We start from the raw sequence: 27597 nt of genomic DNA on the forward strand, positions 1-27597 counted from the left end.
AGCCACGCAGACAGGTGACGCTTGTGGCAGACTGCCCTTACTTGCAATCACGTGGCTGTGAGTTCAAATCCCAGTAGGAGACTTGACTCGGTCCGTCACCCCTCTGGCACGATAAAATAATCACTTTGTGGGAAGTCAGCGGTGGTCGTGAGACTCGCCTTCGACATGGGAATGTGAACCTTTCCGCCACTGTCTCGTGGCGGCTAACAGTGCCAGTTCAGTGCTAATTAGTAACACGGCAGAGCAATGGTTCCACAAGCCATCCCTCGCTGATGAAACTCATTGAAGTCGAAACTATTCAAAGATCCCTTGTTTAAACAAATGCCACCGGGGAACATTCTTGTGGACGCTTGCACATGTATTGCTTGATTCAAGGTTATTTCCGTTCCTAAATTGAACAACCCTTCATAAATATTCATTCATTGTGGAAGGATTTGCAGATGAACAAAAATGACACCGTTGTTGATGTTAGAAGGCTGTGCGCTCATGATCATAAGGTCAGGAGATCAAATCTGGGTCGAGGTCAACTCGTCCGATCATTTCGTTGCACATCTCGCCGATAGGTTAACGTTAGTCGTCTTCCAGGGTACAGTCCCTGCCATAGGAATGGAGATTATTCAGCATTGGCTCAAGACCGTGACGATATACAATGAGATCGTTAGTGTATGGGGATTTGAACATAGGTTGGGTGTGTTAATAATTTTACTCGGGACGTGTGTATGCGAGCGGAATGTAAACTGCATATCTGAGAGCGTGGTGTTTGTGGCAGAGTACGCAACTCAGAATAGAAAGGATGTGAAGTTTCAATCCTGTTTGGTGGTTAAGTCGGCACATCATCTCTCGGGGGCAGATACAATGCGTACCACCGTGTGGGAAGTGAAGAGTGGTTATGCTATACGCAGAATGATCCCCCCTACAAAACCACGTGGATTTTTTCTGTCCACGATCTCAAGAGCCGTCACTGAATACGAGCACCTCCGGGCACGTGTGAACAGACATATCCGCTTTGACTCTTTGACTTCCTGGTTTGTACGCTGTGCATCGGCTAACTCATCCCCGACTTCCCCTTGCGGCGCTCCAAGCATCACAATACCTCGGGTGCAGCCGGCGCTTTGCCCTGGATCGCAGGCACCGCGAAGAGGGGGTTGGAGAGGCCCGCGACGCTCCTGGGGTGCTTGGAGCTGCATCTGTCAACACACCCACGGCATCGCAGCAGCAGCACTCGCGCCTCGCACCAAACAAGGGCCTGGGTTCGATCCTCGACTCGTGCGCCTTTCTGCGTGGAGTGTCTATGTTCTCACCCCCGCCCCCCCCCCCTGTTCATGATGGGTTTCCTCTGGGTTCTTCAGTTTCCTCCCAAAGCTAAAAACAAACATACAATGTAACCACATCCCAATGCAAATTACTCAACTGGGATTACACTTAGGAACAAAACGTGGCAGGACCCCCCATGAAAAAGATAGTCTTGAGACTCCGTGTGGTTTTCTAGGGATAAATAAACGAAATAATAATACAAAACAACAAGAACGAGGGGGGGCTATGAGAATGAGCCTCTCGCTGTGAGAATTGGGCCCGAGTCTCGCTCTGAAACTCAGCTCTGATGAGTTTCCAAAACCGACCGACCGCCTCCCCCCCCCCTCCCCAATGGCATTGCACCGATGTAACGTGAATCACATGGTCTGCAGTAATCGGCAAATAAGCCTGAGGCAGGCCCTGCTATATTTTATGGGCCAGGTGATGTTGATTATGGGTTTGGTGAACTCTAGAGGTCAGTGGGGATCTGACTGCGGCATTTCCCCTTTAGTTTAATCTCTAAATGCCAGCCATATACAGAAAGCCTACGTGAATGCGTATATGATGTATGTATGTGTGCTTATTTATTTGTGCTTATTTATTCATCCGGGCGTGGTGCTGGCCACCCACCCCCTCGTGTGCCCGTGCCAGCCTTCATAGGTGCTACTCGCTACCAGCACTTGCCTCAACAGCCTGTTGAGGCTATACAGGGTATTTATCTTTGTCTTTGTGCTTATTTATGCACACAAATAGCTATTATCCATAAACAGCAGTCGTGTCCTATCAGGATGTTGTGCTAAAAGCACAGAAGCAGAGATTGAATTCCTTGCTTTACACAACACCAAAGATGAATGCTGGCTTTTGCAATGTAAAATGTGGCCTGGGCCTCCTGTAAGTGAACTCAGTCTTAAACGGTACAATGCATATTGCATGAACAACAGCGAATGGAAGACAAAGCTGGCCCGGCAGTGTGTTAGCTACTGTATGCTAAACCTGATGTCCCATGTTCTCGACAGTAGATGCTCGCTCGCAATAGTCATCTTCTCAATCTACTTGGCAAATTTTGGAACCGCTGAGTCTGTACGTTGATGTTAGTGTATTTTGTGTATGTGCATGTGTGTGTGTATATGCGTGAGTGTGGGGGGGGGTTAGCAGCACTGTGCTGCAATCCTGGTGACCTGGGTGTGATTCTCAGCCATAAGCATCAATGGCGAGGGAGATATCTGAAGTAGGTGTGGGCAACCCCTAGGTCAACGCAGCCCGAAATGAGTTCCGTGTGCAGAGTGCGAACGTCAGCATTGGGGAAACAAAGGCAGCCTCAACACCACCACCAACTTGTACGCAGTGCCAGCCTCAGCAATCGCTCACAGACGGCGCTTACCACATTGGTCTTTGCGGCTAAATGGGGACGTTTATCTTCCAGTGCATGGACAAATGTTTACGTGTGTGCCTGTTTTCCTGTTGTGTGCCATGTATGAAGAAGTTTTTTTTTAATGCGCAAACCCATGCAACGCGGTGGTATATAGCTGCACTGACCTAAGGTTCCATTTCCTCTAATTAGGAAAGAAATGTGTTTCTGTTGGCAAGCAATTGGAAACCAGACCCAGCAAGGGCAAGCCACAGTTCACTCAGCCTGCAGATAAACGGTTGCCCGGAAAATGGCCGGGTGGCTTAGAGGGCTAATGCCCACGTCAATGCGCTGAGCCAGCAACCGCTAAGAGCTTTGGTTTGAATCCAGGTAATCACTGGGGAGTAGTCCAGATTCTCAAGTAGAGCTGAGTTCATGATGTCAGCCCGGTCATTAATAAAATACCATCCTTAACCAATATATAATTAGTTTTGGTATTAAGTTGACCAAGCCCAGCTCTAAGTGCTTATGCAGCACATGGGCTGCAGTGAATCAAGTCATCATATTCCGAGCTGTCGAACACAGCCTAGAGATTGTGGAAAAATATACCGTTAAAGGATGCCTGCCCAAGGCTGGCGATGTTACTTCTGGGTCATCCTCAAAGCTCCTGTGTGGTTATGCTGTGCTGCTCGCACTGATGAGGACATGCAAAATAATTGTTGAGAAAAAAACCCAAAATTACTTCCATTAACAGAGGTCAAACTTGCATGCATTCTACACTCCAGTGACGTGTACAATGTTCTGTGCATGTACAGGTGTGAAGTATTTAGAGCAATGGTGTAGCGGTTAGCAATCTATGCTACAATTATAGAGACCCTGGTTCAGGTGCTGGCCATGCACATCCATGTGCATGTGACTAGGCCTAGGCTTCTCCTACATATATTCATATTGCTATAAATGCCTGGTGTGGTGTGCTCATAAGCAGCAGTGGGGAGACAAAGCGAGTCAACCGTGCGTCACGCCAGCCACACCGCCCCCTCGTCTGCTGTAACACCACTCACGAGCAGCACTTTGCCCCGATGATCTACAAGTAAAATTGTGGGGGGTCTTTGTCATTGTATTTGTATTAATGAAGACCAGCTGGTATCACTGGCCATCGCCAATACCCAACTCCCATGATCACCGTTCGTGCGCCGCTTTCCTGCGCCTCCGGCAGTGGCAGACGGCAGCGACCAGCGCCAACATTCCAGCTGCTCCCAGGGCCAGCGCTAGCGCCAGAACCACTGCACACGCAGTCGCAGATGAGCAGCAGTGGAGAATTAAAACCTGCGGTGGCCACAGGGATCAGGGGACTGAGAATGCTCACGTCAGAGAACAGAGTGGACACCACCGAGATCGTGGGGTTTGTGCCTGGGGTAGCTTCCTAAGTGGTTTGTCTCAGCTCGATTCCAACACGCACCGTACGTAGTCAAGCGGTTAGCACGGTCGGCTACGTACGGCGTGAAAGAAGCTCAACATACATATATATATAAAGCAGACTGAGTGAAACACGGTACTATATTGGTGTTAATTCGTCATGGAAATTCTTAAGCCACCGGAGAGCCACTTTATTGGTCAGTATTTGATGCACACCTTGGCCACGTACAAATAATAATGTCACAATCTTGTCGGGTGGTAGAGGCTCAAGTACAAGAGTTTTGGCATGAAACTACCACGTGGCCTAACTCAGTGATTGTACTCCGGCGAGGCTGGCTTTTGCGATCGGAACGAACGCTTCCGAGAGTGGTGAACACCACCCTAGGCCCAAATGTCACAGTCAAAGTGCCCGTCTCACACGCGTTGCAGTCGACACGACAACGGAGCACAGCAGAGCGGGGGGCATGCGAGCGCCGGCACCTGTGCGCATGTGTGGGGTTAGGCTGCTGCAGAAGGGGGGCGCCCAACCGTAGTCGCAGTGGCACTCTCTCTTGTTGTTGCACACCTACACACACACGCGCACGCGCACACGTGTAGTGCACGCACAGACACGCAGAACGCGCGCAACACATCAGCAGTAATAAACATCCCCCTACAGCCAGAAAGTCGTTTGTGGCAAGTGCTGTCAGCAAGCTCCTATTAAGGCCGGCACGGTGCACGGTGAGACCAGCACCTATTACCGGCCACCTTTGTCTCCCTAGTGCTGAAGTTGACACATTGCACCGGGTACTTTTTCCTGTAGTTTGGTAGGATTTTACCAAAACTGTGTAAATGTATTATTGTTTTTTTTATAGTAGGTCCTGCTATCTGCATTATGAGTGTAGTTGTTAATGTTATATTTAGCTTTTATCGTATTTCGTTTAGAATGTATTCCAACTTGGGAGTGTCGTTTTTTTTGTACCGCACTTTCAGATTTCGTTACGAAAGGCAATTTACAAAATGAAGAATGTTATCACTTATTTAAGGCTGCGTCAACATAGTTAAGGCTGGACGGTGGAAATTCCACATTTCTATGGCCGTGGCAGGTCACTCTTTCACCTCTGCTGCCCCTCTCTCATTTGGAATTCCCCAGCAGAAGGAGCTACAGAGGCGAGCGGTGCGTGTGTGCTTTCAGCAGAGGGTGGAGGACGCAGGCACGCACGCACCCCATGTCCGCTGCATGTTGCGGAGCAGTTGTGGGCGCCCAGGAGAGACGCGTCCTGGCAGCGGTTTTGGTAGCATACCTGTGAGGAGCAGGACAGGAGGAGGTTTCAGGGAGATTGGGGGAGCCGGGGTTGGCGAGTTTGAGAGGAGAGTCGGATATAGGTGGGAAATTAGTGTATCGTGAAAGAGGGAAGACTCGGCGAAGATCATCGCGAGCGTGGAAATAGTGTAACGGGCACGTCGCTGAGTGGGTGGTCTACGAGTCGGAGCGCCGCGAGGCTTCAGCGAGCGAGGCTAGGCCGGCGCTCATCTCTGTTGGCGCCACTGAGCCAGCAGTGGAAATCGCACATTCCTCAAGAGAGTCGGTGGGGGGGGGGTAATGTCTCCACCGGACAACAGCTCTGGACTTCTCGCAAAGTGGAATTATTTTTGCCTGGCCCAGGAGGAATGATGCGTTGTTGACCCTCGTCTGGTATTTGAGCTTCACGGCCTTCTGAATTCAAGGCAATCGCGTCGCAGTTTCATCCACGCTACTTCGGACCAATCGGTACTATATCGCCATCGTCGTCGAGCGCGATTGCACTTGTGCCCGAGGGGCCTATGGTCACGCAGCTCCACTCGTTTACTGCACGGCCTGAGGGCAACAACAATAAACCACGTGAGAGCACTCTCTCCAGACGAAGGGGAAATTCGACAGCGAGAATAAATACACTCAAGATGGATGGAAACGAACGACGACTTCTACGCAAACAAAAGTTTGCGCTCCGCGTTGCGTTTTCTGGTCGTGCAGCGCGTTTGTTAGGCACGGTATCCGACGTTTTGCTCCATGCGCTTGCACATTCATTAGGAACTCCACGTGCTCAGCACGGAGAGCGATAAGGTTGTGACACCGTGCTAAACGATCGCCTGGACAACCTGGAAGCACAATCGGAGAGTTCTGTGCGACACGACTGTGAAAACCTGCGCAGATCTGTGATCCAAAAAGCCGCCGACAACAGAAAAAAACGCGTGAGATGAATTGCGGAAAGCATAACAGTCAAAATAGCATCACCGCCGAGATTGTGGATCGAATGTAAGGCTGCGAGTCTTTGCCAACGCTCCCTCTTTTCTGGCCTCCCACGATACTCGGCGTCGTTTCTGTCCCGTCCCTGAGGACACGGCGCTTCGCAGAATGTCTCTCGATCGGCTCGTCGTGCCCCGATCGCCCACCGCGGCGGCCGACCGTCGCTTCTCCGTGATTGCTGCTACCATGCGGAACTCCATTCCCGCGTTAGATACATAGTCGTCTAATTAATTACCGACTACTTTCAAAAAGCGCACCTGTTCAAGCTCGCTTTCAACCGATGCCGAGCTGGTATCCGCGTCGCCTCTGAGTCGTACTCGAACTCTGCCCTTCGTTAGAGAAATTTGTCGCGTTAAAAGTAATTATTATGATTCCACGCACTGCTCTGTGGCAGCAACTTCCTCAAGATTGTGACTTTTTTGTGATGTCATCTCGTTATGTAAAGGACGCCGGAATTCTTGTTAAGTTTTTGCTCATGAAGGAATATATTGTGCACTTACCAATGCCACCCAGCTGGACATGCCTTTACACAATAATTGGAATGTTTCAAACAGTAAACGCGTATCTCTCTCTTGCAGTTAAATCGTTCGGCATGATAAATATGGAAGGATTAGCTTCAGAGCAAGACATGTTCTCCTCTTGCGGGGAAAACAATAGAGCATGAGCAACATTGCTCATACTCGGTGTGGTACCGGCGTGTAGCGAGCGGCGCTGCATGTGTGTGTGTTGAACTTTCGTACCGTACGTAGGTGCGGGGGAAGTACAACAAACCAAACACAGAAAAGCCGCCGTTCACACGGACGGCTTCCGCGGCTCGGTGCTGTGCCGCGCCAGGTGCGGCACACTCGCCTTGCCGTCGCCGCAGCGCGTGCCGGGCAGCACGAGGCCGGGGTCCGAAGCGGCGTCGTCTCCGTCGCTGGTGCCGGCCACTTTGCAGCGCACGGGCCCGAACGTGAGCGTGTACGTCACGCCCGTGACCGGGTGCTTGTTGCCCCCGACGCAGTGCGTCTGCCCGCAGAGCACGTCCCTGGCGGGCACACGGCAGCGTGGTCAAGCGGCGCCTTCGTCAAACGCGACGAGGCAAGGGTTTCGACGTCAAAGCAGCCGCCTCGCTCAGACGGGCGTGGGGGGGGGCGGTGCTCGCTTTTCGTTGGCGGCGCCGAGCCGGCGGTGAGAGTTCAGCGTTGTGAACCCTTTCCCGATCCGATGACGTACGTGTACTTCATTGGAACGGAATCGGAAGAAAAAACAAAGTAACTTCATCCTTACTGAGGCTTCAGCAAGGCCATGCGGGAGGACGTGTGACCACAGTTTGGCGCCAGCTATCATAGAGTTTGGTCATCTCGCTACGATTCTCCGCGGTGAGTACAATGTCTTTAACGACAGCGGCGCTGAGCTGCTTGTGCGTTCCGAGATTCAGCGGTGAACGGGACACCCACCCAGCAACTCGCAGACGCCTCGTAACGGCAAAAGGTTCATGCGGGGCCAAGTCGCTCCAGAGGAGAAACTACTCATTGACTATTCTGCTGAGTGAATCTCAGTCAATCGATTCTGGAAGCACGATGGGCTACTTTGGGATTTGAACTCACGACCTTCCCATTGCCACCGTAGCCATCTGATTGAACTCATGCCAACATGCAAACATTCAGGCTTCTCAGCATTATGGAAAAGCAAGGCAGCTGTGCATGTCAGCTCAGGAGGTTACCATCAAACTCTTTAAACTCGACAGTTTGCAATGACTCCTTAGGCAGGCTACGGTGGTCCACGAAACTCGGAAATATTCTGCATCATCTTGTTCTCGCGCACAGATGTTGTGCTGGAAACCTCCTCTACTCTTGTGAATAATGGCACAAGGTCTTTGTTTTCTGCTTTACAGCAGACAGCACAAACTAGCTTGGTACTTAAATCAAAGCTATAAGCTAAACTGCTTAATCCTTGGTTATAATTCGAGTTTCAGGTACCCATGACGAAACCCATGTCCCCTAGTGTACGGAGTGATGGTCTTGGCTTGATCACCAATGACGTCATAATAAAACCATAGCATTCCATTGTATGTGTTATTTAATTTGTGTTATTCAACTCCAAAAGACAGCGGTGATATCACCTTTTGGGACCAATCGCCGACACGATAAGAAGTTACACCGCTCACCGTCAATGCTCCGGATACAATTGCTTTCATCCCGTGACACAATGCCGATAGCACACTTGTAATGATAATTGAAAATGTCTCAAGTTCAAGTTAATTTATTTCAAGTTAATTTATTATGTATAGCCCTGTGAGCCATTCGGCTCTTGAATCGGCACACGATCGTAATGCCCTCTGCAACATTACTGGGCACTGCCATGCGACCGTTGACTGTGCATTTGCAAAGTGGCTCCGGAGGTGAGCGTGCCGTCGACGGGCCGACGCGCCGCCTACACGAGCAGTCACCCGGGGGGCCCTGGATATTCACGGAGAGTGAAGGACCTCACCCTGGGTCGCAGGTCACAAAGCCGTGCTCGGTGCGCCCACAGTTCCCGAACTTGTCCTGACGCTGGTTTCCCAGGAAGTAGCAGACGTCGGGCGCCCGTGAGGCTCCTGTTTGGCCACACACAAAGCAACAAAGACAAAGATCCCCCATGTAGTCTTAACAGAGCGTTGGGGCAAGTGCTGTTAGCGAGCACCTTCGAAGGCCGGCAAGGCACACGAAGGCGGTGGGTAGTAAGTACCACGTCCGCCCGGCCGCTTTTGTTTCTCCAGTGCTGATGTTTACACACCGCACCAGGTATTCATTTCAGGCTGAGTCGACCTAGGGGAGGTCCACTCGGATATTTGTCACCGATATTAGCTGAGTGAGAGTCGAATTCGGGTCCCCAGCGTGCTAAGCACTACACTTCCACTCTCCACACCTATACATACACAAGCAAAATATGACGCACTGCAGATTCTAGGTGGCTGGGAAACCTGATTATCACAGACCACCAGCCGCTCTAGCGTCGTTATGAATATTGCTACAATGACCACGCAGAGATTTTAGAGTAATGGAAATTTCCGTTCTCCTCCACGTATCTTTTTTCATCACGGTGCCTGAGTGCAGGCCCAAAGAGCCAAAACACCAAACGACCAGCAACAAACAGCGCTGTTAAAGTCGTAATAGATAAGAGCGAGGTTACAAGAACCTGGGAAAGAGACGATGAGAGGGAACTCCAAAGTTGAGCAGCGTGAAAAGAGAGTCCGAAAGAGATTCGTGTTTTGACCTCTGGTGGTTGAACAAAATGTGGATAAGAGGAAACTTTGAGTCTGATCGACCGAGTCCTCAACACGGGTGAAGATCACGACTACAGTTACCACGGTACCAGCGATAGAAGAGCAGTATGAGAATCAGAATTATTTACTCATACTGTTGGAATCCGATGAGCTATAAAGCTCTTTGTCCACAGATGTCCAGTAGGGGCACGGGGTCAGAACGATAAAGCGGTGACTGACCGCACGGAGAGCGAGTGACTCGAGTGATCATCAAGCAACACGCTCGTGTGTGTGCGTGCGCACGTGCATGCGCGTGTGCGCACGTGCGTGTGTGCATGTGGGCGCACGCAAGCACCTTTGCCCCACAGGCTGGCGCACTGCGCGTCCAGGGTGGGGCACAGGCCCCCGTAGCAGTAGGCGGCCCCGCCGCGGCACGGGTGCCCGTCCAGCAGGTAGAGGTTGTCGGGGCAGCGGGCAGAGCGGCCGTCGCACAGCTCGGGCAGGTCGCACTCGTGCATGCGCTCGCGGCACCGCACGCCCGCGGCCGCTACCTGCGCAACGCACCGCGGCACTCGCTCAGAGACGCGGCCGCCCCACGCAGTGCGCGCGCACACCCTGGGGGCGCAGTGCGCGAGCCGGCGCGGCCCCCACGAGAGGGGTAGGTGGCGTGGCCCCCAGAACTAGCGCGGACATTCACGCGCGCAAACCAGGTACTCGTTTGAGGCTGAGTTGACCTAAGGGATGCCCAGAACCGGGTCATATGCTACTTGACGCTGGCCGGTGATTGAACCCAAGCACACATGGGCACAAGCACACGATGTTGATGAATTCACATACTCGCATGCTTGGATGGACATGTAGTTTTTGCTTCGTGTTAATTTTCTCTATCAGGTCACTGTGACGGGTGGGAAGGCACGCCTAGGACACGCTGCAATAAATCATGGTAGCAGCATTGCTATGAGACCACTACTTTGGTGGGAAGTAACACATGATCATCCTGGGGAGACTGACCTCTGCCATATGAATATGGAATTGACTCAGGGCTGGAAATGGGTGAGCACCGACCCACACTTGCGTGGACAGAAATACAAAGGCGGCCAGGCGTGGTGCTAACCACCCACCCCCTCGTGTGCCGTGCCGGCCTTCATAGGCGCTCGCTAACAGCACTTGCCCCAACAGTCTGTTAAGGCTATATCTCTTTGTGTCAACGTGTGTGTTCACGTGTGTGTGTGTGTCTACGTATAACCATAACTATGAGCATTTGTGTATTTTTGTACAGTCGAGTCCTCTTGTGGCTAAATCTGTGATGGTTTAAACATCGCACGCATGCGGTAAGGCACACACGTGCACATGCATAATAATATTATTATATGCAGAGCATCCTGATATTCCAATTTATTTGCATATACTGATGTGGCATAGGAATCCCCTTCGCAAAATCGAGGTTTGCTTTGAGGGCTGGTTTTCCAGCATTTTAATAAACTACATTGTGGGCTATTACCACTACAAAGATGCCATCGCCAAACTACAGAAACTCTCCCCTGTAAGCCCTCTTCGTGTCTAGAAGACCTTGACATGCAGCTTCTGTTGCCGCCATACGACAGCGTGGAACCACGACAACCCAGGCAGGCTCTGTGCCTCTCGCGAGGTTGCCCCAGCCCTGCACATTCTGTTCCCTGAAGAGCCGAGGGGCTTTGTCTGCGCTAGGCCAAGTCAGCGCAGGGGAAGGAGCGGCGGGTGGGTCGCTGCCACGAAGATGATCCTCTCGATGGCTGAGCGCAGAGATCGGGAAGCAGCCCCAAGCCCCGCGCCCCTCACCACTACCGCCGGGACGGTCGCTTCCCCTGCCGCGCGGCACACCGCCTGGTCGTGCCGCGACTTGGCAGCACCACACTGGACTCTTCTGTTCATTTAAATTCAATAATGATGGAATCCTGCAGACATTTCTAGGGAGTCGTTGTTAACGTTTTTTTTTTGCCCGCTAGCAGCAACAAAAACGGGCATTCTGCTCGCGGGTTTTCTAAATATTTGCACACATGCCACGTGCGCGGGACGGCCGCGCGGGGAAGCGGGAGCAGCATTTGTGGGCACCCCCTTGAGGTGCGGGGAAAGGGGGGGGGGGTCACAACTGGGGGGCGACCCCCCCCCCAGGGAAGCCGGACAAATTGTGCCCCCGACCGAGGTCCCATCACGCACACGCAGCAAGGCGCACGCGTGTGTGAGTGCGCGCACACGCGTGCATGAGTGCGCGCACACGCGTGCATGAGTGCGCGCACACGCGTGCATATACAGCATTGGTGCATATACAGCATTGGCGCATATACAGCATTGGCGCATGCAGCATAACGCAAGGAGGTGCACAGCTGAACATGCACGCAAGCCCTTTCTTTCAGGCTTTCACACCGTGTCGTGCGGACGTGTGGGGAAGTCTCGGTAACAGCGGCTGAAGAAAGCCAGGTGACATTCGACTGCATGGCGTGTATGAGTGTTGGTGCGTGTCGCTGTGTGCTCGTGTGTGTGTTGGCCGCATGGTGTGTTACTGTGTGTGTGTTGGTCGACTCAAACGAGTACCTGGTGCGTTGTGTACCTGGTGCGTTGTGTAAACATCGCTACTGGAGACACAAAGGTGGTCGGGCGTGGTGCTGGCCACCCACCCCGTCGTGTGCAGTATCGGCCTTCAGACGTGCTGCTCGCTAACAGCACTTGCCCCAAAAGTCTGTCAAGGCTATCCGGGGGATCTTTGTCTTTGCTGACTGCATGGTGTGCATGAGTGGTGACGCGCATGGGAACAGGCAAGGATCGCTGACATCGATGAGAGTGAGTAAAGCGGCAGACGTAAAGATTGATGAGAGTTCACCCATCGATAGCCAATCACATGCAGTGTGCATAATATCAGCATAACTACGGGGACACACGTGTAACATCTGTACACCGTTGCGGCAAGGGCTGTTCGTGAACCGCATGAAGGAATAGCTGGACCTCTTGCCGTGTGTAGTTCGTTGTCTTTCCCCCGCACCTCCGATTAGCACGGTTGGCTACGTACGGTGCGAAAAAAGTTCAACATACACACAATGCGGCCCATTGTGTGGCGTGGTGCTTGCCGGGCTTTGTGTGGAGTGGCATTGATCGAGAAGCGCGAAGCTGATGCTAGTGAAGGATACGCCGCTTATTGCGATTAGTTTAGCAGATGGTGCGACACAGGGGAGCGTGCAGCAGTAACCTTCCCGCTACCCGCAGCGGGAGCCTGCTGCGTGTGAGAGAGACTGTGCGAGGCCGTTGTGCCTGTGAGTGTGTGAATGTGTGTGTGAGGGTGTGAGTGTGTGTGTGTGAGTGTGAATGTGTGTGTGAGTGTGCGTGAATGTGTGTGAGTGTGTGAGTGTGTGTGAGTGTGTATGTGAATGTGTGTGTGAGTGAGTGTGTGTGAGTATGTGTGAGTGTGTGTGTGAGTGTGTGTGTGAGTGTGTGAGTGTGTGTGTGAGTGTGTGAGTGTGTGTGTGAGTGTGTGTGAGTGTGTGAGTGTGTGTGTGAGTGTGTGAATGTGTGTGTGTGTGCCTTCTGTTTCTGACGTTCCGCTGGTGGAAATCTGCGGATGCGTCGGCTCTACACGATGGGGGGGGGGTCGAGGGAGCCCTCCGACAGACTGAATGTATTGAATGTACGTAAAGCATTTGGTCGCCGCAGACTCTAACAGATGCCCCTTGATGCAATCGCAGAGCGGTTTCTGCTGCAGACCCAACACGCGAGCTCAGAACGTGCGCGACACTTGAAATGAACGCGTGAAGCTCCACCCGCGTTCATAATGTGTTTGATTTTTGTTTTATATATATACACACACACTTTTCGTATTTCGTATATATCTTCAATCATGGGCAATATATGAAAGAAAGTATTTAGCATGCTGTCCACAATTGTCCACAATCAAATGAATCTTACATTTACACCGATGGCACACTTTGATTGAACGGATGGTTTTTATTTGCGCTTGTTTGCTTTTTTCACCGGTTGTGCCCTTGGAGTCTCGTGTGCATTTAAATATTTTAGTAAAACCCAAAAATACTGCTTTGGAAAAAACAGATGTACGGGTTGCCCCCGTAAGTATTCCCATCGCCAGCTCCTGACCAGAAGGGCATTTGCAGGGTTCCGCTGATGCTGCGGGCAGGAGCGCGCGGTGGCGTGCGTGCGAATGAGAGAGCGAGCGAGCGTGCGACTGAGAGAGCCATGGAACGAGCGTGCGAGGGGAGCAGCTCACCTGGCAGTGCGAGCAGCACGCTCCGTGAGCACACCGCGCCCCGCTCACCAGCTGACACGTCGTAGCGTTACAGCACGGGTTGTCGCACTCCTGCACGCACGCACGCACGCACACATACACACACGCACACACACACGCACACACACACGCACACACACGCACACACACACGCACACACGCACACGGGAAAACGCTCAATAAAACATGAGCACACGCCCATGCGCCACAGCTCGTATGCAATGTGCATCTGTGGCCGTAAGTGCAATGCGGCAGCGGGGAGTGGAAATGCGGCGGTTAGCGTGCTGCGCTACGAACCCGGCGACCCCGGTTCGATTCCCGCTCGTGACCAATAACTGTTCCTTGGCATCCCCCAGGTCGACTCAGCCTTAAACGAGTATATGGTGCGATGCGTAAACATCGCCACTGGGGAGATGAAGGCAACAGGGCGTGGTGCTGGCCACCCACCCCTTCCGTGTGCCATGCCGGCGTTCATCGGTGCTACTCACTCACCGCACTTGCCCCGAGTCTGTTTGAGGCTACACGGGCGATCTTTGTCTTTTTTGTATGCATGTGTGGGAGCGGTGTTGCAGTGGTTAACACTGAACCGTGATCCTGGCAGTGCACGTATGACGATTGTTGGCGTGATTGTGCAACGCAAGTCTGGTGTCTGGACTTGGCTCGTGCCTCCTCTAGCTTCACTCAGTCTAAAATGATGACCTGGTGTGGTAGTGCGATCAACATCGGTGCCGGTGAGACAAAGGAGGCCAAGCATCGTACCAACCACACTACCTCCTTGGGGTACCGGGCAGGCATTAGGAGTGCCGCTTGTTTCTGCTCGTGGTGGAAGATCGTTTTGGTGAGGGATGTTACTTTTCAAAACACACACTGCAATCTAAACGTGATCCCATTTTCATTTCACAAACCATTTAATCACATTCGCATTCCACCCTTTGCAACTTCAGCCCATTCAAAGTCATTTCTCCAACGGAGCTGCAAAAGCAATATCGCTGGCAATGGGGGATCGTGACGTAATGTTGGCTGGCAGCACTCCTCGTTACGAGGCGCTCGCGGAGAGCAGGCGCTTCCACAAGTCGACGTGGGGGGGGGGGGGGTCTATGTCCTCCTTTGATTGTGTGAGAATAGAGAATGCGTTCGCTGAGACCTGAGCGCACCGTGAAGTCTCCCGCTGCAGGCGTAGCGCCAGGGAGTGGGGCACGCCCTGCCTCTGCGGACGCATCGATCTCGCCCACTTTGTGACTCTGCCCATCGTTCTACAAAGCGGCGCACAAACGGCCGCACGCAACTTTCGTGCGTCCTTTATTCCTCAAGCTCCTCCGACCGCTCATTTGTCACGAGGCCCTCTCGCCCATAACTTCGTTAACTCCAAATGGGGAAAAAATAATCAAATAATGAAACGGAATAAAAAAAAACCACGCAATCTAAAATAACCAGACGGTGCGATCCATAGCGTCTGACAGCGGCTTTTAGCGGAATGAGATTTCAGGCGCTGCCGCCGCTCGTGCTCGTGACGGATGGGCGCCCGCCCCTGTGCAGGAGGTGGCGGCGGGGTTGGCATCGTGAGCTCACGTCTCGATCGCTCTCGCGCACCACGGACGCCGCGCTGCCACGCGGAGGGCACCGTTAACTCGGCCGCTGCTGGGTGAGAGTGGTCAGCCGAGGAAGGCTCAGAGTGTTGACGACTGACGATGATGAACGGCATCCACGGGTTACAGCCGCGCATATGGAAGCGTATACACGCACATACTTGTAGAATATCGGTGCAAGTCAGCAAGCACATATCAAGACGAGTAAACAGGTAGCACGGTTGGCTACGTACGGTGCGAAAGAGGTTCAACATACGTAGATACAAAGGTATTGTCAACATCATGTCGTGCCGACCCTTATTTCCTTAAGGCTAATGCTGCCTATCCTGCACCAAATTCTTATTTTAGACTGAGTTAAACTAGGCCAAGTTTAGATTCTAATCATCATGGCAAAAAAAGTAAATGTGATGGGCAGACCACCCCAAAGACAAAGATCCCCCCTGCAGCCTATACAGGCTGTTGGAGCAAGTGCTGTCAGCGAGCACCTATGAAGAAGGTGAGCACGGCGCACGAGAGGGTGGTGTGGCCGACACCACGCCCGGCCACCCTCTCGTCTCCGCAGTGCTGACCAGGGAGATCGAACCGTAGACCTGCCGATTGTAAGTCGTCTGCATCCCCCACCACACAGATTAACGGGGCGTAACACTTTTAGTGAGTTTCCATAAATACATTGGGAAAAAAAATCCATTACCAAGATTAATACTGACAAGAAACAAACGTACTGGAGGGCAGTGGGTGGTGGCGGTCCCAGCAACGGCTGTAACTCAGGCGGCCTCACCTTGCACGGGGAGACACCCTTCAACGTGCAGAGTGAACAGCGCGGCACTCCCATTAACAAAGTTGTCTGGCGCTGGCGATGAACTGCGTGGTTGTGCCCGCACGGAGGTCGTGCACGCGGTGCCACGGCGCGATATACGGCCCGTGGCAAGCGGAGAGCGGCGCGGATGAAATATCGAAGGTCGTTCATCACGGTATCGGCTTTCAGCACGCCACCGGTGAGTAAGGGCAGGGGAACGGCCGCGATTTCGAAGATGACGGTCCGTTGGGGATTGACGCCGACGGCGATCGTGGTTATGGCGACGGTAATGGTGGTCGAGGAGATGGACAGAGGCGTTTGATTTAAACTGGGAGGGCCCGGTGAGCTCTGAAGCAGCTCGCTGTTGCAGGTGTCAAGCGCAAGCCGGGGTCGGCAATGCAGATAAGTTACGGAGGCAGTGACGTGGTGAGATACATCAGACAATCACACGCAAACGCGAACAAAACAGAGTATAGAAAAATAAGTAAACCCGATAAGTAACAAAAAATTATACGAAGCATAGATTGCACTTGCAAATTCCCAGCTGTCAAATCGTAGTTACAATCCATTGTTACATATCACACAGTTGCATGTCATAATCAACGATTTTTGGGTTTAGATCGCGTTATTTATAAATGTGTCGTAACCCTCCACCACCCGACACGGCCAATCAGTAAAAAAGTGTCACGTTGACAAAAGACAAATAGTTCACTGCTTTAGCCCACCGGTGTGTTGAAGCGTGAAACCACAACATTTACAATTTGAGTACATGTCACAGTTGCAAATGTGGCTCTAGTTGAGTTTAAGACCTTTTCTTGATGAGATAATGAAGACTGGAGATGATGATGATGATGATGATTTTATAGATGTTAATGATAACTGTAGACACGATGGTGATGACAATGACGATGGCTATGCCTGTGCCTTTGAAGATAAATTATGATGGGGAAAATGGTACTGAATATGGATATTATTCTTCTTGGTTCTTTCGGTGAATCCCTGCAGTCACGACAGCTTTAAATCGAAATGGATATTATTGTTGTTACAATAATCATAGTTACCAATATCACTCCCAAGTGTGGTTTTGTAGCCTAACCAAGGGATAAACCCAAAGGCCAGATGATGGGACATCGTAAGAGCAAGCCTCGGAGGTCACGAGTTTTGTCAGGAATGCAATTGGGCGTGATGACCTCTTGACATTGTATGTTGGATTGGCGTGGAACATCTGAAAGTCTGAAATAACGGTGCCGATGCCGCCACCGTTTTAACGATGAAAGCTTCACTGCGAGATTGAAGAATTACAATTTTTTGAAACTGCGTTTTGTGTGTTAGTTTGTTGTCCTTCCTCTCGCACCTCCGATTAGCAAGGTTGGCTACATACGGTGCGAAAGAAGTTCAACGTACGCACGTACACACATAAGTACATACCTCGACCGTGCCGCAGTCACAGGTCTCCCCGGGCTCCAGGAAGAGGTTTCCGCACACGGGCCCCCCATAGAGCGCGTCCGGGAGGGGCTCGTTGTAGAGACAGGGCCCCCCACCGGCCTGCAGGAAGCCATGCAGGTCCTGCACACTGCAGCTGCTGAAACCCACGGGGAAGCCGTGCCTGCACACACACACGTGGATCATTTATGATAACATCACTCGCGTGACGTATGGCACGGGTGACGTGTGCACACGTGATGTGTGCGCGTGTGTGCTAGTGATGTGTGCGTGAAGCGTACACTCATTCTGTCAGCGTGTGCTCGTGACGCGTGCGTGCTGTGTACACTCGTGCTGCGAGCGAGCGCGTGCGCCGCGCGTCAACTGACTTGAGCCGCGGCGCGAGCACGCAGCCTCCCTGCTCCTCCGTCGCCTCGCAGTGGCAGCGGCGCTCCGTCGAGTCGTGGCTCATGCCGAGGTTGTGGCCCATCTCGTGGGCCATGGTGGACGCCAGGCCCAGCACGTTGTAGCTGTGGTCCTGCTCGCCGCACGGACATTGTGCCTTCTGTAGCCACGGAGACGCGGAGGCGCTCTGCACTTTAGCGTGAGGCTCAGCTCAAGTAGGCAACGGTACACCTGAGGCTATGGCGTGGGCACAAGAGGGAAGTCTCGTGTCTTTTTAATGGGAAATAAAAACGATGCACACATAAAATCCCACGCAAACATCTGCAACATCGATGCCCCTATTCGGTGCCCTGCTCTTTAAGGTAGGCCCGAGTCAAACGTCAAGTCACATTGTCTCCGTTCTCAAGTGAGCGTTACGTGTTGCTCATCTCCGCTGGAGGCCTTCGGCCAGAGATGGAAATTCCACATTTTCATTGCAGTTGCGCTTTTCTCCACATGACAATCACTACTGACATCTCACAAAATTAACACGTAAGTTTTTGAAGCCAATATGATTTGGAATTGATCTTGTGTGTCAGACCACGTATTTCGGTTGGGAAAAATTGCACTAGCAAGCAATAAGACTGGCGTGATAAAGCACACGTGACACTTTTATTTGATTGATGACTGAAGAGGCAAGGCGTTACGAGATGGACGGTTTTGACTGGCTGTGTCACACGTGGTATGTTGCGTTTGTCGATGTTATGAAGGTGCCACACTGGTGCTCAACGACGTGATCCAGGTGTCACACTGGCACTCGTCCACGTGATCAAGGTGGCGAGAGGAACTGTCCTCCCTAGACATCGACGGCCACTTCTTCCTCCCCGACCATTCGTCTTCCTCGCTTCAAGCTCCGTACCCGGCACGGTCTATCCGCTGCCGACCTCCACGCCCGGGGTCCACGTGACCCGACTCTGTGGACGTGCCCAGCGACAGACCGCGTGGCGCACTGCTGATGAGGGCCCCTGGCGAGAGTCGCCGGTGGCCTCAGGGCCCTCCCTCTGCACTGCTGCTGCTGCTGACGAAGCAGCTGTCGCCAGGCTCGGCAACACGATAGCACTGAACTCAACTGTTGGCGATACCGAATTAAGTCAAAAAGCCTCATTTATACGATGATTTATGTTTCAGTCTTTAATAACTGCTGACAGTATCAACCCATTACACAACCAATTCTGTTTTTTACAGTGGGATGGCAACGTGGGATTTCATTTCTGAACTTAATTTGGAAGCAAGGGCGGGCCCACTGAGACCATGGAAGGTCCCAGTGTCATTCTGACTTGATGATCTGACACAACACTTAATAAATTCCTTCCGAATTAAACGTGCTGCCTCGATGGGGCTATTGCCTGTGTTGAATAGAGGACAGTCCGCTTGCCTTTCTGTTTTTCTGCCTGTACCCGGTACTTCTGAATTGTGCAGCACACGCAGACACACCGCGGGCCGTGAGCCATCACGCCAGTGCGGAGGGCCTCACCTCGCTGACGGCACCGCTGTTCTGCCCACACATGCCAGCCACTGGCGCCAGCCCCACCGTCACGCCCTCGAACTGCACACCACTGACACACACACACACAGACGCAACATGCTAAGGCCATTGGCTTCAGCCTATAGACTGCAGGGACAAGGGCTGCCAGTAATAAGCTAGAAGGGTAAGAAACAAAAAGAGGTGGACAGGCAAACAACGCGCTTGCGTCAATTTGTATAGACAACTTGACAGGGAGACTGATAATATTATATTTCTTGACTTAAAACTTTCGTGACTGCAGAAATTCATAGTCTTTGGGTCTTTCGGTAAAGTCACGTGGCTTTACCGAAAGACCCAATGAATATTACCACGACCTTATGGAGTTTAAGATGTCAATTGCCACTGATTAGAATGTGCATCAGCCAAGAATTCAACTTTGGTGGCACAGGAGTGCAGCAGCAAACACGCAGCTCACGGGCGATGGTGTGCAGGCAGAGGCTCCAGCAGCACCGTAGGGTCGTGAGTGGGCACGCGCAGACTCAAAGTTATGCCCCACGGTCAGGCGCGCGGTGACGTGAGGTGGAACTACATTTGTCGATGCTTCATCAGTGGGCAATTCCATCGGTGAACAATTTCTCTCCAAGATTTAGTTCAACAAAAATAGTGACCGGCCAGCCTTGACTGAACATTACGTCGGAAAAAGCAGCGTTCCCGTATGTGCGCACGTATGTATGTATGTATGCATAACAATGTTACGTACATTGTCATGAGCTCATTTACTTTCTATGCTTAATGGACTCATTCATCACAGTTGGCGAAATATAAGTTTCCACAGATACATTCCCCATGATCGAGGCAACCAAATATCATCAGCCCAACAAAATAGCCACAGACCCATCACCACTCCAACGCCTGTCTTCGAAAAGCCTCCCCATGCACCCCCCCCCCCTCCCCGCAAAAGGACTTTTACCAACATAAACGAGTGCCAGAGCCCAACACAGCACGGGACTTTTGTCAAACAACTTATGAGTCATTGCGCTTGTAAAAGCTAACACCAACACGCCACTTGAGACATTTAAACCGCAATCATAGAAATGCACGCTAATGACTTTCAGCTGGCGGTGCCTTGCGATTACGTCCTGCGCTCGTGGGGTAAGGACGCCGATTGCGGTAATTTCTGTGGCCGTCGACGCGACGCGTCCGGGATGTTGTGAGCGCCGCTGCGACGGCTGCACGCGCAGTCCGTAACACACGGCCGTGAGCGCACGCGCGTGCGTGCCATGCACGCTACGCAACGGCCACGTGTAACACGCACGAGAGGAAACGGCCCCGGTCAAATAACATCAGCAGCAGCAGCAATGCCGGCAGGGAGCGTTCCAATGTTTGTGCACTGGATTGCCGCGGAGGTTTCACGCTGGGTAATTCCCTCATGAGTCATTCCTCGCCTACAATTCCACCGTGGATAATTCCTACAGGAATGCCAAGGGCCGTTCCCGTGTTCAAACGAACATTTGAACGTGGGACCCTAACAGGAATTCTGCCATTGAAGATTCTTGGAATAGAATGAGATTCTATTGAAAATCTTTTACGATTCTAGCTTAGCTTTGGCTATGCTTAACTTGGCAAAGCATCACTGATTCCAGCCAGCCAGAATGGTAATTCACCATTGATGCCTAATCGACTGAATCCGCCCCAATGCTGGTATTGACGCAACAACGGATGGCCCATGGTACCTGCATGGCTTCGTGGAGGCAAGCCCAGACACGGTCCTTACAATGCCAATGCAAGGCTGCATGTAAACGGAGCCAATGATACATGTAGAGGTAGCCATCCCATGTATACTCTAGAATAAAGCTATGGCTACATATGAACGTAGCTGTAGCCATGTATAATACGCTCCTACTTGTCTAGCCTAGGCCGGTCAGGCGCCACGGGCACGACTGTCTATCCTGAACACCACGCAACGTGGGTACACTGCGTACGTACTCTTCAACGCAGTGCCACACGTGTGTGTGTGCGTATGTATGTTGAACTTAATTTTGACTTAAAACTTTCGTGACTGCAGGAATTCATATTCTTTGGTTCTTTCGATAAAGTCACGTAGATAGAAAAATAATAAAATAATAAAAAATAAAATAAATAAGACACGACGTTTCGATCGCAACACAAGCGGTCGTCCTGATAACGACCGCTTGTGTTGCGATCGAAACGTCGTGTCTTATTTTTTATTATTTTTTTATTTGTATTCACTTTATTTTTATATTTGTTATATCTACATGATTTGCCGATAGAATCAAAGAATATGTTGAACTTCTTTCGCACCGTGCATAGCCAGCCGTGCTAATCGCAGGTGTGTAATGCCGTGCAACATCGTGCTGTGCCACGCAACGCAGGTCTGCGCTGTGCGATGCAGCACATTCACAGTCCCGCACTGCCATGTGCTGTGACATCGCCGTGCTGTGCAATGTTATCAATGTCCATGTGATGGGGCCACTTCGTTTCGCTGCTACCATTTGTGATGACCAGGTCGCGTCTGAAAAACAAGCGAATACCCCAGTGGGCTTTGCCTGGTAGGATGGCGATGGCTCAGTTTCATTTGTTTGTGTTTGGGTGATTTGTTTACCTTACTTGTACTTTGCACCAATGCCATGTTTTTGCATTGTTTGTTGCTGTCACGCTCTTACCCCGTGCTCCTACTGGACATCTGCGACAAAGAGCTTTAGAGCTAACCGGATTCCTTCCGCGGTACAAATAAACATTCTTTAATCCGAATGCAGCACTCTGCGGTGCCTCGCGACTTGCTGCTGCGCTCCGCAAACGCTCGATGCCGGCCCCGTCGCACGACGTTTCGCAGCGCGGCCCTCACGTGACGAGCTGCGCGTGGTCGTGGGTGGCGCGCGGGGCCAGCTCGCGGCGCCTCCACGCCAGGAAGCCCTTGAGCGTCGCGTTGGCGTCCGCGCTGACGTTGGCGCGGTCGCCTGCACTCCACACCTCGAGGCCCACGAGCGCCACGCGCACGCGCAGCGGCCGGTACAGCTGCACCCGCCACGCACAGCACGCATCACGCACAACGCACAGCACGCATCACGCACCACGCACAGCACGCATCACGCACCACGCACAGCACGCATCACGCACCACGCACAGCACGCATCACGCACCACGCACAGCACGCATCACGCACCACGCACAGCACGCATCACGCACCACGCACAGCACGCATCACGCACCACGCACAGCACGCATCACGCACCACGCACAGCACGCATCACGCACCACGCACAGCACGCATCACGCACCACGCACAGCACGCATCACGCACCACGCACAGCACGCATCACGCACCACGCACAGCACGCATCACGCACCACGCACAGCACGCATCACGCACCACGCACAGCACGCATCACGCACCACGCACAGCACGCATCACGCACCACGCACAGCACGCATCACGCACCACGCACAGCACGCATCACGCACCACGCACAGCACGCATCACGCACCACGCACAGCACGCATCACGCACCACGCACAGCACGCATCACGCACCACGCACAGCACGCATCACGCACCACGCACAGCACGCATCACGCACCACGCACAGCACGCATCACGCACCACGCACAGCACGCATCACGCACCACGCACAGCACGCATCACGCACCACGCACAGCACGCATCACGCACCACGCACAGCACGCATCACGCACCACGCACAGCACGCATCACGCACCACGCACAGCACGCATCACGCATCACGCACACGCAGCACGCACACACAGCACACACACACAGCACGCACACGCAGCACGCACGCGCAACGTGCGCGGGCCACGCCGTGCTGATGAGACTCGGAGAGGGCGAAACGCTCCGGCTTTTTTCCCCCTTCTCGTTTTAAGCGAGCGCTGCTGGAGACGGAGCGGTCTGCAGGGCCAACAATGTGGGACGGCACGTTCTCGTTGCTATTCTGGAGATGGAATAGACGCGAATCTCTGGCTCTTGGTTGTATTTAATGCCACGTAGCTGAGTGTGTTTGTACCGAGAGGGAGAGAAATGTGTCAATGCATATACGGCATTTAATACTCAGATGATACGTGAACTTGTTCAGGTTAAACATCATTACAAGCAAGGAAGGTGTGGATACTTACACAAGATTGGAGTTCAAGGCAGACTAGGCATGAGAAGTAGTCACTGGATGTTGTGTTTCTGCCTTTTCCCAATTCTATTTCAGCTGTGCTATGGGCGCCATGCTGTGTTGCACAACAATGGACCATGCCATGTTACAGAATGGTCGGTGGAAGTTGATATCACAGAACTACTACTTCATCCAAATATTAAAAAAATAGAAATCCGTAGTTTTTTTGCACGTGGGGCTCTCAGTAGCTCTGAATGAAGTTCACTGATGGACACACATCGCAAGTCCCATTCAGCTTCAGTTGCTGTAACATCCAGACATCGAGGACGGCGTCCAGCATGGATCTCAAGGATGTAGTAATGATGTGGGCAAAGAGTAAGCCTCCACACAATACGAAATATATGCTACCACTCAGCCAGGAAATGGCTCAGAGAGAAGGAATACGGTCTTGTGTTGCACAATGTACGATTGTGAAAGAATGTTCAATGCGTTCACCCGGAACCACTCAACAGAAGCACACAGCAGCAACACACACGGCAGGGACACGCACAGCACTGACACACACAGCAGTAACACACACAGCAGCACCACAGTGGCTTGATGTGTGGTTGGGGGCTGGTGACGATTGAGGGGTGTGGGGTGGCAGACGAGAGAAAACGAGAAGGGAATTACTACAGAGCAACGCACTGTGCCAAGTGTGCTTTTGCCTGGGGGAATTGCTCACTGGCTGAGCCTTGTACATTGTCCCGTACCAGTCAATTGCCCTCTTATTAAACGGCGACATGGGCCTTCGTGCCCCAACACATGCTCTTAGAGGCACTAATGTTTGTAGACCCTTGTACGTAAACATGTACCATTATACTCGATTGCGTGCTCTTAAAGGCAGACGAACGCTCTCTTAGTCAAAGGGCTGATGTCCTGTAAGGAGACTGGCTCCCACTAATAAATGTACATTACATTTCCAGAGTGGCTGGGAGGCTCAGGGCTTTCATCATATCCTGTGTCAGGGAACAGCCCAGCTGAGATCCTGGGTTCAATCCCAGGCAGTCGTGTGATGATGAACCAGATGATGAAATGTATTGAGCTGCTAGTCTCAGCAGTTACCGATGACTGCACAACAAAACCATCAGATCACTTTGTTCACATTATTTACTCTACTCCAGTTCTGCGGGTAAATGTAGCAACAGCCGAAGTAATTAGACGACAGACACGTGGCAGGCAACTCATTACGCTGCACAAGGGAACAGCAGCATGTGGTTACCGTTCCCACGAACTGCACTCCTTGATTCCTTCCACCCGTGCTGAGGACTCGGTCTGCCACACTGACTCTTTCAACGCCTCCATACCGTGTCCAACCGTAGCACTGCAGGCCACAGCACGTGGCTTTCTGGACAGTGCCGCTCGTCTCCGGCCACTTGGGTTTTTGGGGGCTTCGGGCACCTCTGCACGGTGACCGTGGCTTTCCAAAGGTCAACTGCAGGTTGTACGCACGCCCGGTAGTTTTGGGGGTAAGCGGGAGTAGAGTTTGTGAAACATTGCTCCAACGATTGTCGGAGTCGAGGAAGGAGATGGCTTCACGCCATGCCCTGGTTCTCGCAGCTCGGTGGGGATGTACACTCGATGAGGAATGGTACAAAAGTTAGTGGCCCACGTGTTACAGAGTGGTGCACCATTCTTAACGTAAAGCATAGAGAAGGGTGCTTGAGTGCGCATGAAGAGACGTTTGCATACATATCGTGCATCTCTCTACGGCAGCCGCTATCCCCTGGCTGGTGGTGGACAGGAGCTTCCGAACTGGACCTGCACACTCACACGGACTGTGGAGCGGTGACCGTACCTTGTCCATGTGGTTCGCAGCCTCCAGCATCCGCTGTCGGACCCGCTCCATGCTTCTGTTTTGCATCTTGTACTGTGGGGAGCACGCAACAGCAACACGGCGCTCGGCTCAGACGCGGCAAACGTGACAGCAACAAGCTGCTCCTTCGGTGAACTTGTACAACATATGATATGAAGTGCCAGACAAAAGAGGTCCGCATTACCATATAAGCCGATATTTATTGCAAAATATATTGCTATTTTTTTCTTCATTTCATAAGAAGACATTCACTCAAGCAATATGAAACGCCGTACATGACAGCTGTGATTCCTGAGTTGGCAGGATGGTGGCTGAAGGGCTTTCACTCCATTGCAGTGCACTCAGCTGGGTTTTGAATGCAGGAAGCCACCCTCAATAAACTTTGCTCAACTTTTCCAATGCGTACGACGGCCTTTAGCCTGGCCGCTCATAAATGACTGCACAAAGTAAAACAAATTAACGTGGATTTGTTTTTCTTTCTGAAATCCGCAACACGCAGCTTTCAGAGTAAAAATGTAGTCTTGTACAAATTACGTTTCCTGTAACTAGGCAACGTGGCCTTGCAGCACGCACATCGAGTACGCGTGGAGCGCGAGCTCAGGGCATCGACTTCTGTACTGTGCGATACGCACAAACAATCAAAATGTAGAAATTAAGACGAGACATTTTTAAGATCGTGCGTATGCATGTAGAACTTCTTTCGCACCGTACATAGCCAACCGTGCTAATCGGAGGTGCGGGGAAAAGACAACAAACTAAACACAAAAAAGCAGTTTGAAATAAAATGAGTTTTCAATCTAGATTTAAAAGTGCATAGCTCAAGCGGCTTCCTAATATCGGAAGGGAGAGCATTCCAGACGGTCGCAGGAGTGCATCTCAAAGCGTGCGGAACGTATCTGAAGGACCGTTAAGGTTCGGTGTTAATTGCCGAGGCTCCGTCAGGCTGTTTAACGAGGGGCACAGCTGAGGGCGAGTCACGTGAGACGAGAGAACCAGAACACAGCGATGAGGTAACTCGGTCTATAACCACAGCGTTCCACGTTTGTCCAAACACTGCACACTTTCCAGACAAGAGGTCAAAAGGTCATCGTGTTCAACGTCTTTGATGTCACCACACCTCACCATTGCTTCCTTCCTCTATATATCACAGTTGTCGTAAAGTTGACACCCGCCCTTCAAGGGCCATTCTCACGGTCGCCTACCATCTGGAGTTTGGTCTTCCCCTCAGTCGCTGACCTATCGGAGCCCCTCCGACGCCTGTCTCAGTAACCCACCCTCCTCCATCCTACGCACGCATCGGGCCCTTCACGACCCTTCCTTCCTTCCTGCATTATATCCAACAACCCTCCCTGGCCACGCGACGTTTCTGAGCCAGCTCTTATTCAAAGGTCTCACGTTCTTTTCTTGTTCGCGTTGTTAGAGTTAAACTCTGACCAAAACGGTAACTCAGACATCTCTACTCTCTAAAAAAAGTGGTTCATGTGAGTCTGTCAAAATCCCTTTAAACTATCACAATAAGTCGGATTTCATACTCACAACCCCGTGTGTTATGCACTTCCTAAATGCAAAAAATAATGTTTACTACATCCACATTCTCACTTCTTGCTGACAAATGTGAAGGTTCCTGGGACCCATCAATAACCACTGGCATCAAGTTTGATGGCCACGACGCTAAGACCCCAGTGCCCAGCATCCGTGCCCGAGGCTTGTGGCGGGTTATGAGTGAGTGATTGTTAACAAGAGCAGGCAGAGGAAGTTGAAGATGCTGACTAAAGCACAGGGACAGGAAGAGTTTATTCTCTACAGTTGACTGAGTGGTAAGGGGAGTCCCGCGCAGGAATATGGGCTGGGCACAAGTTAGAGGACGGTAGGTACACAACATGGGTTCAGCACTAGTTGAGGGATGGTAGGTACACAGTATGGGTTGAGCACCAGTTGAAGGACGGTAAGTAGACAGTATGGGTTGAGCACCAGTTGAAGGATGGTAGGGAGACAGCATGGGTTCAGCACCAGATGAAGGATGGTAGATCCACAGTATGCACAGGCCTAGAAGGTCTGGTAGAGCTGGGTTTGCC

The 27597-nt window shown here is 52.0% G+C and overlaps 1 protein-coding gene across 1 annotated transcript in view; it reads right to left on the reverse strand.

Moving 5' to 3' along the window:
• The window catches only part of LOC144721734 (disintegrin and metalloproteinase domain-containing protein 8-like), an 80831-nt gene that overhangs the window by 14074 nt on the left and 39160 nt on the right, over positions 1 to 27597 (reverse strand). Inside the window, exons 8-20 of the mRNA XM_078599613.1 lie at positions 25505 to 25576; positions 22396 to 22565; positions 19539 to 19620; positions 18010 to 18158; positions 17627 to 17804; positions 13799 to 13888; positions 9905 to 10100; positions 8796 to 8901; positions 7173 to 7350; positions 5263 to 5340; positions 4538 to 4622; positions 3825 to 3924; positions 1094 to 1187 (exon numbers count right to left, since the gene is read on the reverse strand). Of these exons, the coding sequence (XP_078455739.1) occupies positions 1094 to 1187; positions 3825 to 3924; positions 4538 to 4622; positions 5263 to 5340; positions 7173 to 7350; positions 8796 to 8901; positions 9905 to 10100; positions 13799 to 13888; positions 17627 to 17804; positions 18010 to 18158; positions 19539 to 19620; positions 22396 to 22565; positions 25505 to 25576 (1578 nt within the window). The remainder of the gene's footprint in view (positions 1 to 1093; positions 1188 to 3824; positions 3925 to 4537; positions 4623 to 5262; positions 5341 to 7172; positions 7351 to 8795; positions 8902 to 9904; positions 10101 to 13798; positions 13889 to 17626; positions 17805 to 18009; positions 18159 to 19538; positions 19621 to 22395; positions 22566 to 25504; positions 25577 to 27597) is intronic.

The sequence above is a fragment of the Lampetra planeri genome, chromosome 12 (assembly GCF_965212315.1).
Source record: "Lampetra planeri chromosome 12, kcLamPlan1.2.h2, whole genome shotgun sequence".
NCBI classification, from domain to species: Eukaryota; Metazoa; Chordata; class Hyperoartia; order Petromyzontiformes; family Petromyzontidae; genus Lampetra; species Lampetra planeri.